At 35.9% G+C, this 16,453-nt stretch overlaps 1 protein-coding gene across 12 annotated transcripts in view; it reads right to left on the bottom strand.

Annotated features, from left to right (window-relative positions):
• The window catches only part of PPP2R5A (protein phosphatase 2 regulatory subunit B'alpha), a 64,636-nt gene that overhangs the window by 14,035 nt on the left and 34,148 nt on the right, over positions 1–16,453 (bottom strand). For all 12 annotated transcript variants that reach the window (XM_081489750.1, XM_081489747.1, XM_081489754.1 and 9 more), the window contains one exon: positions 2,266–2,358. In XM_081489750.1, coding sequence (XP_081345876.1) covers positions 2,266–2,358 — 93 coding nt within the window. The remainder of the gene's footprint in view (positions 1–2,265; positions 2,359–16,453) is intronic.

Raw genomic sequence — 16,453 nt, 5'->3', positions numbered from 1 at the left:
CATAATCCTAAAGTGTCTTGCTTATTGTCTGCATTTGGTGTTTGCCAGATTATTAAGTACTGCATGAGGCTCCAGCTAAAAATATCCATAAAGCACGAGAATTTGTATTATTATACCTAATTAAGTCACTTCAAATTATTCTAATTAAAATAGCTAAACTATTCACTTAAGACACTCAAATACAAGTTTCTGATGTTGAGTTTACTTGAAAGATATGCTCTGAAATTAATAAAAGGAATCCTTAATTATTCAGGTCACTATATCTAATTCAAGAACAAATATAATGTAATACAAGTTGATCCTCGGGGTCATTGTGAAATATTAGAGAACAGTTGTTAGCTAAGTAGAAAATCTATTTAAGAAAATATTTTGAAATATTATAATCTAAATAAAATAATGTTTTATATAATCACATTTATAACCTATTTATATATAATCAAATCCTGATTGTGCCATCTTCTAGCTCTATAAATTTGGACATGATCTAGCTCTTTATGTAACAGCAGATAAGGGCAGTGCCTGGCACATAAAAAGCACTAAGTAATTCTTAGCTTCCTCCTTTGGGAAATGATTTGAGCATAACCTGGAATTATATACTTGTTTTCTTCTCTTGCAATAACAAACATCCAAATTTATACTTCAGATTTTTCTCCTGTACTTCTAAGTCTTAAACTTACCACCTAATGAAATAATTTCAAAACATAAAAGCTGAGAAATGTCACAGCAGTAGTTATTGAAGCAACACACTGAGAATGCCTCAGAGCAGTGACCGGTGAAAGCACAGTGATATAAACTGCTAGAAACAAATGACGGGGCCTTGGCTTCTCGGATCGTTGAGGCATTTAGAGCAGAAGGAGGAACATGGGTCCTATCTACCAGTTTTTTTTCTTCCTGCTCCCCCCTAAACCCACTGAATCATCCAGCAGCCAACATACCTCAAGCTCCAGGGTGAACAAGCCCTACAGCAACTGTTCCACTCAACCTGCTATTATCTTAAATACAATTTAACACAGCACTACTAAAGTTCCTTAATACACTGTATTTCTTCTACAGCACATGAGAGCTACAGAAGGAAACATGCATTCATCTCTAATACCAAAATAACATGGCTCCATTTAATGACTGCTTCTAACTTGGTACTGAAATGAAATTAACATTTTACAGTTAACACACACCTAGTATTTCTTCATAGTTTATGAAGAACTACTTGAAAGCTTAAAGGACAATGACAATGTTCTTCATTTATCAATACTTCACAGCAACTAGTGAAAATTCTTTATGTGGTAGCTACAACAGATGACCAGAAATTAACTCCAATATTGTGGAGCTCATGTTGGTATAAGCTTTATCCTAGGCGACACATGATGGTGGGAAGAGGGCAGCTAAGGTCCTTGTAATGATCTCTAATCCTGGCCTCAGTACTTCATTACTACCCTTCCACTCATCCTCTGCCTTTCTTTAAAATGCTAATTACTTTAGAAAAGGCGAGTATCAAATTCCCAATGAGACCTCACTCACAGCTAAGTACTTCAAAAGAGAAAATGGACCCAGAGAAGTTTGGTCTACTTCACAACGTTGTCTATGGCCAGCAAAGTACTTTGTATTTGAAAGATGCCTTGAAGTTATTGAAAAGATTTTGAAAATAAAAATGAACACATTCTAAGAAACTAATTTTAAGTATTAGGTTCCAAAAAAAAAAACTCCAGCTAACAACTAACTTATAAAAAGAAAGAAGGTATCATATATATTTAGCGCCTTTCCTTCTTAAATATTTTATCTGTGGTTTAGGAACTGGGCGGCTAGAATTCGTACGGTGGGAAGGAGTAGGGGAGAAAAGGTAGTGACATAAAGGCCAAACTTCTAAAAATAATTACATATTTATTTTCCCCCTCTGTCACAGTGCTTAGAACTATATGTCAAGTTCAAGCTCAAAGACTTAAAATTTTAAATCTGGTTTCCCCTTAGTTATACCAAATTTTCTAAGTTAGATATTCCAACAAGGCTTGCTTTTCTGGTCTTTATAAAACAACTATGAAAATTCAGGATTTAGACAGGATGATTTAATTGACATAACAGAAGGTGAACCTTGATTAAAAATACTCCTGTATTCTCCAAGCTACTTTATTTTTATTCTCATCATCTGGCAAGAATATTAGGTGCTGTTAAAAAGAAATCCTTAAAGTTTTGAAAGACTATTTTAATCACAAGTTAATAAATCATTGCTGAAATGAATATAAGGAAATTTAAGACAGAAGAATTCCTTACCTGTTGTACAAATTTCTGATCAATGTATCGCTTTGCAATGCTAGGCTGGAAATCAGGGCTCTCCAAAAATCTCAAGAAGAATTCATACACCAACTGTAAGACAAAATGAAATAAAAGCCAAGATGAAGCCTATAAAATTTTACCCTATATGAATTCATATCAAAAACACACCTCCCTTAGCAACTAAGTAATGAGATTTCAGATCTCATTATAAAATGTGATGAATTGGTAACAGTTTTTTCAGAACTAAAATATATGCACAATTTGGTCTCCTAAGTTGGTACATTTTGGATTTACTGCTTTGCATCATTCATTGAAAATATTAACTTACAGGAGCCAGAAAACAAAGACGATGCCTATAAAATATTTAAGTTGGAAGACTATTTTGCACTCTATACTCTCTAGGAACTTTTCTCCAATGGCCTACTAAACTACCTCAGCTTAATTTCCAGAGTTCCTTAAATGCAGGATTAGAAACCTCCAGATAAGAATAAACTGAATTGCAAGGGACGGTATTATCAGTATCAGTTTTAAAAAAGAGAAAAACTTCCAAGTCCTTCTATAAAACTACAGCGGGAAAAAAGTAACTAAATCAAAACCAGGATATCTTATCCACACTTTAGAAATAATTAACCAAATCATATAAGTGCAGGGCTCAGAAATAAATGTCTGTGCACCACAGTGAATAAACTAAAAGCCCTAATAAGCCTCTACTTAAAAGTGCTGCTGCTGCTGCTGCTAAGTCGCGTCAGTCGTGTCCGACTCTGTGCAACCCCATAGACGGCAGCCAACCAGGCTCCTCCGTCCCTGGGATTCTCCAGGCAAGAATACTGGAGTGGGTTGCCATTTCCTTCTCCAATGCATGCATGCATGCCAAGTCGCTTCAGTCGTGTCCGACTCTGTGTGACCCCATGGACGTAACCCTGCCCACCAGGCTCCTCTGTCCACTGAGTACTGCCCTCTTAACCTCGAGGGCTAAGTTCCAAGCACCACCTCCCCACGACTGAAACCTTGAATGGCACTGGACCCTTTTCTGTTCATGGTTTCCATCCACAAATTTAATGTCTTTTCCAGCTTAACTGAGCACTTACCATGCACTGTGGTCATAACTTTTGTAGTCTGAGGTGTGTCAGCAAAACCAGCATGATTTTTTTTTCCTTCCTCAGAATTTCAAAGATAGAAGATTTATTACCACAGATCTTAGCAACGTCAGCATATGCTTTTTTTCTTTCCCTTATTCACTTGAGAACTTTCAGCTTTTCCTTAAAGCACTTTACAGCTTCTCTCTGGCATCCCTAAAAGTTGTTGTTGTTTAGTCGCTAAGTTGTGTCCAGCTCTTTTTGCGACCCATGGACTGTAGCCCGCCAGGCTCCTCTGTCCATGGGATTTCCCAGGCAAGAATATTGGAGTGGGTTGCCATTTTCTTCTCCAGGGGATCTTTCCAAGCCAGGGATCAAACTCCTGCATTGGCAGGCATTCTTTAGCCCCAAATCAGGGTTACTTGAAGATAAGTACTGCAATACCATGACAGTCAACTTGGTAACAGAGGTAGAGGTGGACACGACTTAGCGACTGAACAACAATCACCACACCTGATGGAACCATCCGAAACCCTAACCAAAGGGGTTTGAAAAACTTCTGGGCTGGTGAACACATCAAGGTGCTAAGAGGGTGGCACATGGAAAACCCGAGCCCTTTGCCGCACCTTACCGTATGTATGCCTCTCTTCTATTTGGTGGTTTCTGAGTTTTATCCTTTATAATAAACTGGTAACAGTAAGTAAAGTGATTCCTTGAGTTCTGTGAGCTCTTATAACAAACTACTGAACTGGAAGAGTAGGTCATGGTAACCCCAGGTTTATAGCCAGTTAGTTAGATGGATGGGAGGCCCAGAATCATGACTGTCATCTGCAATGAGGAACAGTCTTGTTGGACTGAGCCCTTCACCCTAGAGGTCCTTGCTAACTGTGGGTAGTTAGTGTCAGAATGAATAAACTGTAGGACACCCAGTGAGAACTGGAGAATTTCTTGGTGTGGAAAAACTATGTATTTGGCATCAGAAATGTTGGGGGTAGAAAAAACAAGTCTTTCTTTAGCTAGTATGAACAGATAGTAGGCACTGTAAAGCTCATTCACTTATTGGGGAGGTAAGACAAAAATAAAAACATATAAAATGGTATATACACAAGAACTATATGGCAAAACTATGAGCGCAGGAGATATTTAGAAAAGGGCTATATCACTGTGGGATAAGGTCAACAGGAAAAGTTTTAAGGAGGACACACAATTTGAGCCCTGCATTAGATTTAATTTTGGACAAGAAGGAAGAGGAGGGCTTTTATAAGATAAGTAGAACCTGTCTCAAGAAGAAGACAGTGTAGGGTAGAAGCTGGTGGGTATGGAATCAGAGATGCGGAATCTTTATGCAGATCCCAAGTTAAAAGCCGTGGTAAGGTGGGACCAAGTCAGCCCTGAGTCAAGTATGGCATGCATTAGCCTATACACTCTACCTCTTAAGATGTGCATCAGAAATGGAGGGCTTAATTAAGGCTTATTTATTTTAAAAGTAATAGCATGTCTTTCGGAAAACTTACGTGACATCAAGCTCCAGATCAAATTGCACCCTCTAAATCACATACCCATTTGAAACCTGTATCTATCACAGATATGACATGTTATTTCTTACAGAGCTTTCATCAGCGCTGTTTACCTGACACAGTGAACATTAATTAAGTGACCAGTCAGGATTAGCAGCGAATTGCTTTTATGCTACGAACTTAGCACCACTAAAGAGATGACGACAAAAAGTTAAACACGTGCTGAATAATCCCAAACAGGGGCAAATAAACACGAGTGATCTACAGAGCTAAAAACCTTCAGTGCGGCACAACTAAGACTGCATTTCTATGGAGCTGCATCCTGTCTCCACAGCCACTCTCTCTACACCCTTTATCCTGCACTAGGTTTGTTTTTTTATTGTATCTTCACACCCTGACACAGTATTAGTTATTCTTTCCCCCAAGAATGTAAGACAGTTTGCTTATTAGTTCAGTACTTTACCCCCAATATTTAGAATAATGCCTAAAAACAACAGATGCCCAATAAATATTTGCTGAATGAAAAATCACAGTTGTTGAGAAACTGTATTTCTGTATTAAAGTTTCTCTATCTTCTTCCACATGAAAAATTCATTTGCCCCAAGAACCTAAGAAACCATGCTGCAAAGGACAGCAGATACTTTCAGCAGTGAGTTTAATTCTCTAATAAAATGGCAAACTTCATGCATGATCAGTGTATGGCTGGTCTTCCTATTCCTATAAGCCAAAAAGCACCCTAAAAAATGATAACTAAGATAACTAAAAACTATAAGGAATGAAGGATAATCTTCTCTTTCTACTCAGTACTGGCTGTGTCTTTCCTATGGTAGTTAAAATATATAAAATTCTGGTCTTTACCAATAAAAGATTTTAGAAGGTACAACACAAAACAGCATAGATTATTAATGTATTTGTAATGTATTACTGTATTTGAAAATAAGACCTATACAAAAAGCTAAAGGAACTAAAAATGTTTGACCTAGAAAGGCTAAGATTTAAAAGCAACTTTAATGATTTACAAATATACAAAAGGTCTTTTTGAAGGAATATGCTGACTGAATGTTTTCCAACCTCTATTAAGAGATATGCCAGCAAATTTGGAAAACTCAGCAGTGGCCACAGGACTGGAAGAGGTCAGTCTTCATTCCAATCCCAAAGAAAGGCAATGCCAAAGAATGCTCAAACTACTGCACAATTGCACTCATCTCACATGCTAGTAAAGTAATGCTCAAAATTCTCCAAGCCAGGCTTCAGCAATACGTGAACCGTGAACTTCCAGATGTTCAAGCTGGTTTTAGAAAAGGCAGAGGAACCAGAGATCAAATTGCCAATATCCGCTGGATCATCGAAAAAGCAAGAGAGTTCCAGAAAAACACCTATTTCTGCTTTATTGCCTATGCCAAAGCCTTTGACTGTGTGGATCACAATCAACTGTGGAAAATTCTGAAAGAGATGGGAATACCAGACCATCTGACCTGTCTCTTGAGAAACCTGTACGCAGGTCAGGAAGCAGCAGTTAGAACTGGACATGGAACAACAGACTGGTTCCAAATAGGTAAAGGAGTACATCAAGGCTGTATATTGTCACCCTGCTTATTTAACTTATATGCAGAGTACATCATGAGAAACGCTGGGCTGGAAGAAACACAAGCTGGAATCAAGATTGCCGGGAGAAATATCAATAACCTCAGATATGCAGATGACACCACCCTTATGGCAGAAAGTGAAGAACTAAAGAGCCTCTTGATGAAGGTGAAAGAGGAGAGTGAAAAAGTTGGCTTAAAGCTCAACATTCAGAAAACTAAGATCATGGCATCTGGTCCCATCACTTCATGGGAAATAGATGGGGAAACAGTGGAAACAGTGTCAGACTTCATTTGTTTGGGCTCCAAAATCACTGCTGATGGTGACTGCAGCCATGAAATTAAAAGACGCTTACTCCTTGGAAGGAAGGTTATGGCCAACCTAAACAGCATATTTAAAAGCAGAGACATTACTTTGCCAACAAAAGTACATCTAGTCAAGGCTATGGTTTTTCCAGTGGTCATGTATGGATGTGAGAGTTGGACGGTGAAGAAAGCTGAGCGCCGAAGAATCGATGCTTTTGAACTGTGGTGTTGGAGACTCTTGAGAGTCCCTTGGACTGCAAGGAGATCCAATCAATCCATCCTAAAAGAGATCAACCCTGGGTGTTCATTGGAAGGTCTGATGTTGAAGCTGAAACTCCAATACTTTGGCCACCTCATGCAAAGGGTTGACTCATTGGAAAAGACCCTAATGCTGGGTAGGATTGGGGGCGGGAGGAGAAGGGGACGACAGAGGATGAGATGGTTGGATGGCATCACCGACTCGATGGACATGGGTTTGGGTGGACTCCAGGAGTTGGTGATGGACAGAGAGGCCTGGCGTGCTGCAATTCATGGGGTCGCAAAGAGTCGGACACGACTGAGCGACTGAACTGAACTTAAATGGAGTTTTAAAAATTAATCTAATATTTGAAAGAATTTACATAAGAATTAACATATACTAAACTAAATGAGAGACAGTAAGTGCCTAGAGCATTGCCTGCATGCGTGCTAAGTCGCTTCAGTCATGTCCAATTCTGTGCGACCCTATGGACTGTAGTCCACCAGGGTTCTCTGTCCATGGGATTCTCCAGGCAAGAATACTGGAATGGGTTGCCATGCAACCCAAGGGATCTTCCCAACCCAGGGATCAAACCCACGTCTCTTATGTCTCCTGCACTGGCAAGCAGGTTCTTTACCACTAGTGCCACCTATTGCCTAGGACATAGCAAACACTAACAAAATCTTAGTTGTGTAAGAATCTTTTTCTCCCCTCTGTAATCCTTTTAAAAATAAGATATATTCTGCGTGAACCCTGAATAGCTTATATAGGATCAACCTGTTTTCCCTCCTGCTCTTTTAACTATAATAATTAAGAAGATAATTAATAACAAATAACTATGATAAAAGGTTAAAGTAATAAAAATGTTTCTCAATCTTAAATAAGGATAAAAGATGTTTCTTTTCTATTTCTGTGTATAAGTGTTAGTGCATTAAGCTATGGTCCCTATAATTTGAGATTTTTAGAACATGTAAATATTTAAAATATAGTATCTGGTCAAGAAGTATTTGAACATGAATGTGTACATTATAAAATATATATGTCCCCAGTTTAAATTTCTACTTATACAGATCATAAAGAAGAGCCTCTAGTCCCTAAAGCCAAGTTATTTTAAAAAGGTCTATGTTCTATTCAGTATCCTACCCAACTGCATCTTAATTATCTGTGCCAAAAAGAAAACTGATAAAAGAAAACAAAAATACTACATAATCTGCCTGCATTCCAGGCTAGTAGAGCAGTCATGCGTCTCTAATTATCTAAATGCAGGTACATAGAAAATTACTATCTTTTTGGTCTTCAATAAATATAAAGCAATAATATTTAGGAACGAATATTTTAAAATAACATAACTGTTTTATATTAATAATTATCATGTAATATTTAGTAAATTAAAAGATATGACCAATCCACCAATCCCCCAGTACTGAAATGGCCTTTCTTTTGTTCTTTTCTTCTGTGTTTCTTTTCTTTTTTTTCTTCTGTGTTTCTTTATTCCATTGTTCATTAGTATTTCCATTACAGTGTGAAAAAAAAAAGTAAAACGAAATTGTAAATTAGCACATTTTAAGAAAATCCATGAAAAGGTTGAAGAAACAAAATTTTGAAAGGTTTTGAAATTATCTGAGATTATTCCCCTCATTAACTAAATTTAATGTTTATTTTTCACCCTACCAAGTTAATTTCTAGCAGCAAAGATCCAATAAGCTAAATGTATTAATAAAATGCAAACTTAGTACAAAAAAAAAAAATTTCAGGTGGATTGATTCAAATAATATTAACAACCAGGAGAGAAATTTTAATTGAGCAAATTTCCTCAGTGCTACACTATAATTTCATTCATCAGAATAGCTTTAACACTTTAAAGAAAATATGACGACTAAATAATAACAAATCCTATCAGTTAACTTCATATTTACCAGGCCACCTGACTGCCAAATTTAAAAACTGTATATCAAATTTAATTACTAGGAATAGTTTAAACTATAAACACATATATATAGACCAGAGCCTTTTGATCAGAAGACTATGGATGTATAACATTTCTTGTGTGTCTCTGTGAATTTGTCTCAGAGAACACCCAATTTTAAAAATCATATTTTGAAAGTAACTCATCATCCCCTAAAATTTAAGAACCACTAGTTTCAGCAAATATAAGTGAAACCTCAAATCATACCAGTGAAAAACAAAAAGCACACTGTATGTATGGCTGAATATTTACTGTTAATTCTCAAGGGCATATAAAAATATCTTAATGGAAAACTATTTTTCAAAATTCATAGACTGAGGAGATTCTTTTGAGATTATCCAACTACATGTGATTAAAAATATGTACAACTTAACAGCTAATGAGAATCTCATGGTTATAAAACCTCTGTATTATTAAACACAATATTGCTGATTTTACACAAACCATGGCATAAATTTCAGATGAACTGTGTGCAGTGATACTAAAAAGTAATTTACCACTTCAGATTTTCTATTCCATAAGCTTTAATGTGCGGATAAATCTTTAAAGTTTTATCAATTTACACTAATCCTAGGATTCCTCTTTCATTCTATTTGGGTGTATAGGTGCTAGACAGATGAAATAAATAATGAAGCAGACTACTGCTTTAAAATGTCCCAAGTAGTTTAGAATATAAATTTCTTTCTCTTGTCTTTTATAATAAAATATAAAATGAAATGTCACTAAAAAATTCAAATCCTTGCAAAATAAAAATCAGCAATATAATCTGGGGGAATTCCCTGGCGGTCTAGTGGTTAGGACTTTGCGCTTTAACTCACAAGAGCCTAGGAGGAACTAAGAGCCACATGCAAGCTGCATGATGTGGCCAGAAAAACCCCAACCTTCCCCAAACTAAACAATATAATCTGAAGCAACACCGTGTACCCATATATAAAGCAAGGTTCTTCTCTATCTCCCAGGAACTAGGTAGAAAATAGCTGATGTTATCTATCCTACTGTCATTAACAAAGCTATCATTTTTCATTTTATTCAGGACTCTTGACTCCAATGGTTCAAGCCTGCGGCAGGCATTATAGATAAGCCAATATAACACCCATTCCCTTCCCCCTGTATGTCTCTACTACTGAAGCTGGAAAAACTAAATATTCATTCTGTCAGTCTGCTTTTCAAATACAGTAATGGAAAAATGAAAGCGTAAAGAAAAAAGAGAAATTAAAAACAATTTGACAAAATGAAGAAAGAGATGAGAGAAACAAAAAGATTTCAAGGGAAAGTAAGATATAAGAGACAGAATCAACATGAACAGCAGAAAGAAGAAGAAAAGCAATGTGGTAGAATGAAATAAATACTAAAAAGTATTACTGAAGAAAATGTTTCAGAAATGAAAGTGGGCTTTTTACAGTGAAAGAACACCATTCAACTGGGAAAACTGATGTAGAAAAGTCAACACTTACATATAGCTCAATAAAACCAATTGGCCATTAAAGGAAAAATATCTTTTGGGCATCCAAGCAAAACCACTAAGAATATGAAAGGAAAAAAAAATCAGACTGAAATCAGAAGACAATGGAATATTTAAGGTACTTAAGGAAATTAAGGAAAGATGCTGAAACCAAGCGTTTTATACCAATTCAAGCTGATCTTTAAATGTGAAGGCTACAGACAAACTGCTATGCAACATGCAAGAACTCAGGAAGTAATGTTTACATGAGATCTTCTACTAAAGAATGAGCTTCAAATTACCAAGAAATGATCAGAAAAATTTTTCATAAGGATTGACAGTAAATATTAAATGTATTTCCTGTAGAACTAATGACAAGTGATGGGCATATAGGTATTTACTGTGAGAGTAAAAGTGTATTATTTTACACTAGATGCTAGAGAGGCAGGAAGTGGAGGAAGAAAAGACTACTTACTAATCTCAATACTGTTCACTCTAGAGAACAATCAACTAGTTACAAAAGAAGGCACCAAGGGTATTTCTTAAAGGTATCAGCATAAAGGCAACCATTATATATATATTATATATGTGTGTGTATATATGTATATATACACTTCTTTCTAAATATCAAAAGTATATCTTTTTAAAAAAGGGGGAATGCAAAGAAAACAGATACTATAGTTAAAAAAAAATTGTGCTACATTTTGTGCATGTGTTATCCCATTCAATTTTTATACAATCCTGTCTTATGCCAGCTTTGTATAGGAGGATGCAGAGAAATTTAGCAGCTTAATTAAGGTCATTTCCATAGGTAAGTTATCAGAACTGAGATCTGAGTAGAGGTCTGTCACCAGAAACATTTCCACTTCACCATACTTTGTAATAATAATTTTCTTATATCTTGTTAGAATGTGTATATATAAACTTCTGTATCGTTTAACTAAGGCACGTCTGTACCTATATAATTATACCTTTAAAAAGTCATTTATGAGGGCTAAAAAAAAAAGTGATAGCTAGTGGGAGACCTTGTTTATTGGTGTTAAATGAAGCTAAAAAGGTATGAATTAAAACTTCATAAGAATTTGTATATATCTGTCTTGGACCATAGATGATATCTAAGGGAGGCAGTAAAGCTTTTGATACTGTAGAACAAGGACACTGGAGCAATATTTTGCTATAAACCTTATCCTACCACTTACTTTTTGTATAATCTTGGGCACGATTCTTGATCTATTTTAGCTTAATCTTAAGCTTATCCATAAAATATGAACAATATCTACATTTTATGTGTTATTACACAACCCGCTCCAGTATTCTTGCCTGAAAAATCCCATGGACAGAGAAGGCTGGTGGGCTACAGTCCATGGGGTTGGCAAAGAGTTGGACACGACTGAGCACACACACACAGACATACATAATATAATTAGCTAAACACAATCAGCAAGCCATCTGATAAACTAATATTATTGGTTGTATGTAGGCAAATACATTCAATTCTCTAGAACAACACTTCTTTGTGCTTGCCTGCAGATTTTAGGTCACTAACACTACCTTAAAAATACATAAATCATCCTTTCAGAATGGCTATCATCAAAAAGACCACAAACAACAAATGTTGGTGAGGATATGGAAAAAAAAGGAAGACTTGTGCACTACTGGTGGAAATGTAAACTGATGAAGTCACTGTGCAGAATAATATGGAGGTTCCTCTAAAAACTAAAAACAGAATTACCATACGGCCCAGCAATTTCACTCCTAGGTGTATATCCAAAGAAAACAAAAACACTGATTTGAAAAGATACATGCATCCCAATGTTCACAGCAGCAGTATTTACAATAGGCAAAATATGGAAGCAACCTAAGTATCCATCAACAGACGAACAGATAAAAAAGATATAGTATATATACACAAGGGAATACTACTCAGCTATAAAAAGAATGAAATTTTGCCATTTGCAACAAGATGGATGAAATTGGAGGGTATTATGCTAAGTGAAATAAGTGAGAGAAAGACAAATATCATATGATATCACTTAAGCATGAAATCTAAAAAATAAAGCAGACTAGTGAATATAACAAAAAGAAGCAGACTCACAGATATAAAGAACAAACGGGTGGTTACCACTGGGGAAAGGAAAGAAAGAAGAGGCAAGAAAGGGGTAGGGGATTACAAGGTACAAACAACTATTTATAATATAAATAAGCTACAAGAATATATTACATAGCACAGGAAATACAGCCAATATTTTATAACTACAAATGGAGTATAATTTATAAAAATACTAAATCACTATTTATACACCCGGAACTAATACAATATTGTAAATCAACTATACCCCAATAAAAAATATTAAAGTCATTATAGTTGAAGCATTAGGCAAGAGTACCTTTTACTTTCTCCCTCAGAGCTTTATTTTAAAAGTAAGAAAATATTTGTAAACTGAAGGCATCATATGGGTCTTCTCAGAGCATTTTAATTAGACATTCTGGAGAGGAAAAATGAAACTTAATGTATACAATAAAAAAAACAATAATCATAAAGACTAGCCATATAAGAACATGTGCAAAGAAACCCTGTGAGGGTTTCCCAGGCAGCACAGTGGGTAAAGAATCCACCTGCCAATGCAGGAGACATGGATTCGATCCCTGGGTTGGGAAGATCTCCTAGAGAAGGAAATGGCAACCCACTCCAGTGTTCTTGCCTGAAAAATTCCATGGACAAAGAAGCCTGGGGGGGCTACAGTCCATGGGGTTGCAAAGAGTTGGACATGACTGAGCAACTGAGCACACGCATGTATGCATACAGAAGAAACCCTAAACACACATTGAGTATATTTCATAGCTATAATGGAAACTTTGTAACAGTTTTTAAATACAGCATAAGAGTTACAATATGTTCTGCTCTGAATCTTATCTAAAGAGCCCTAGTTATTTAAGTATTAAGTGTGGTAGCACCAATGTGATTCAGTTAACTGAGTGAACCTTAGATGACCTTATATTAAAGCCATGTATTTGAGGGGAATGTTTGAATAAAGAAGTTAGGGCTAGAAAGAATTAGCTGGAGAAGGTTTAATGGAAAAATTGGTCCTACTTAAATAGTAAGTTTTTATTACCAGTTTTCCGATAATTATGAGGAGTGAGTTGTCACACAACGGCATTAGGGCAGGAAGACTATCCCTCCCTCAGTCTCAACTAAAAAGATATGCTTCCGAGAGGACTTCTGCAATGGCAGAGTGAGGACTTCAGTAAACTCGCTTTTCTATAAAAAAAACAATGAAAAACACTTTGAGCTGGCAGAGAGACAGGTCAATAGAGATTATCTAGTTTGAGGTGCAAAAAGAAAGACTGAACACAAAATGAACAGAGTTTCAAAGACCTGTAGGATACCATCAATCATACCAACATACTACACATAATGGGAGTCTCAGAGGAGAGGAGAAAGAGGAAGAAATAATAGTTGAAGAAATGGCTAAAAACAATTCAAATTTGATGAAAAGTATTCATTTATATAATAAACTCAACTGGAGCTCAGTGGAGCTCCAACTAGAATAAAGTCAGACAGATCCACATCTAGAGACATCATAATCAAACTGACAAAAGTTAAAGACAAACGGAAAATTTTCAAAGCAGCAAGAGATAATGTATCACATACATCAGATCCTAATAAGATTAATAACTGACTTGGACAGAAAACCATGGACACCAGAGGATCAGTGGGAGGACACCTTCAAAGCGTTGAGGGGAAAAGGCAGTTAGCCAAGGATTCTATACTCAGCCAAACTGTCCTCCAAAAATGAAGGAAAAATCAATATTCCACAGATCTGCCTTACAAGAAATATCAAAGGGAATACTTCAAGCTGAGCCAAAAGGACACTATATGTAACTTGAGTTCATAGGAAGAAAGAAAGAGCATGGGTAAAGGTAACTACATAGGTAAATATGAAAGAATGTAAATGTTTTTTTATTTATAACTCTTTTTGTTTTACAAGACAACCACATAAAGCAATAATTATAAAACTGGGTTGATGGATGTACAATGTACAGGCATACTTCGGAGATACTGCAGGTTTGGTTCCAGGCCACCATAATAAAGTGAATTTTGCACTAAAGCAAGTCAGATGAATTTTTCTGGTTTTCCAATGTATATAAAAGTTATGTTTACATTATAGTCTATTAAATATGCAATTGCATTATGTTTTATAAAAACAATGTACATACCTTAATTTAAAAATACTTTATTGCTAAAAATGCTAACCATCATCTGAGTCTTCAGCAGGTTGTAATCTTTTTGCAATAATAATATCAAAGATCACTGATCACATATCATCATAAAAATATAACAATGTAAAAGTTGGAAATATTACAAGAATTATCAAAATGTGACACTGAGAAATGAAGTAAGAAAATGGTGCTGACAGACTTGCTTGACACAAGGTTGCCACAAACCTTCAATTTGTAAAAAAATGCAGTATCTGCAAAGTGCAATAAAATGCCTGCCTAAGGATCCAATTTGTATGACAATAACAGCACAGAAGAAGGGGGAGGGAATGGAGGCATACTGGACCAAAGTTTTGTATACTACTAAAATTTAATACTACCACTTCAACCAAACTAGTTCATTTTAAAATGTAATCCCTCGAGTAAGTACTAAGAAAATACCTCAAAAAAGTATAATTAAAGAAACGAGGGAATTAAAACGGTACTCCACAAAATCCGTATTTAATACAAAACCCAGTAATGGAGGGGTAGAGGAATGAGAAAGACATAAGACATAGAACAGCAAAATGTTGTTGTTTAGTCGCTAAATTGTGTTCGACTCTTTGTGACTCCATGGAGCCTGTTGGGCTCCTCTGTCCAAGGGATTTCCCAGGCATGAATAATGGAATGGGTTGCCATTTCCTTCTCCAGGGGTTCTTCCCAACCCAAGGATAGAATCCACATCTCCTGTATTTTAGGCTGATTCTTTACCACTGAGCTACCACGGAAGGCCAAACCAGCAAATGTTAAGTTCTACCTTACCAGCAATTACATTAAATATAAATGGATTAAACATCAGTCAAAAGCAGAGACTGTCAAAACTGATTAAAAAACAGGTTTCAACTACATGCTGTTTACAAAAGACACTATTTATGTAGCCACACCATGTGGCTTGCAGGATCTTTGTTCCCTGACCATGGATTGAACCTAGGCCCTCAGCAGTGAAACTGAAAAGTCCTAACCACTGGACCACCAAGGAATTCCCAAGAGACACAATTTAGATTCAAAGAAACAAACAGATAATAAGTAAATGTACAGAAAAGATATATCATGCAAACAGAAACCAAAAGAGAGTTAGACACTGGCTGTAAAATACTGTATTTATACAGTGGCTATAAATTTATGTAGTATTTATATATATAAATTTATATAGTATTTATATAAATATAGTATTTAAATAGTGGGTATAGAATACTATTATCAGACAAAATGAATTTTAACACAAAATCTATAAAATGATTATAAACATAATTTATAAGACCCCAAAATACATAAATCAAAAAGTGACGTAACAGAAGAGAGAAACAGACAATTCAACTGTTAACAGCAGGAAATTTCAATATTTCATTTCCAACAGTGGAGAGAACTAGACAGAAGATCAACAAGAAAACTGAAAACTTAAACAACCAACTAGATCTAAGAGATTTCAACACAACACTCCATCCAACAACAATAGTATACATATTCTTCTCAAGCACACATGAAACATTCTCCATGATAAACTATATGCTAGGCCCAATACATTTAAAAGAATTGAAAACTTCAAAGTATATTCACCAACCACAATGGAATAAAATTATAAATCAATTAACAGAAAGAAATTCGGGAGCCACAAATATGTAGAAATTAAGGTGAAAGTCGCTCAGTCGTGTCCAACTCTTCATGACCCCATGGACTATACAGTCCATGGAACTCTCCAGGCCAGAATACTGGAGTGGGGAGCCTATCTCCCCTTCTCCAAGGATTTTCCCAACCCAGGGATCGAACCCAGGTCTCTGGCATCGCAGGTGGACTCTTTACC

The sequence above is a fragment of the Giraffa tippelskirchi genome, chromosome 5, assembly GCF_054371585.1.
Source record: "Giraffa tippelskirchi isolate mGirTip1 chromosome 5, T2T-mGirTip1v1.2.pri, whole genome shotgun sequence".
Classification (NCBI taxonomy): Eukaryota; Metazoa; Chordata; class Mammalia; order Artiodactyla; family Giraffidae; genus Giraffa; species Giraffa tippelskirchi.
Note: the sequence above shows the minus strand (reverse complement) of the source record. Positions and strands in the feature narration are given on the sequence as shown.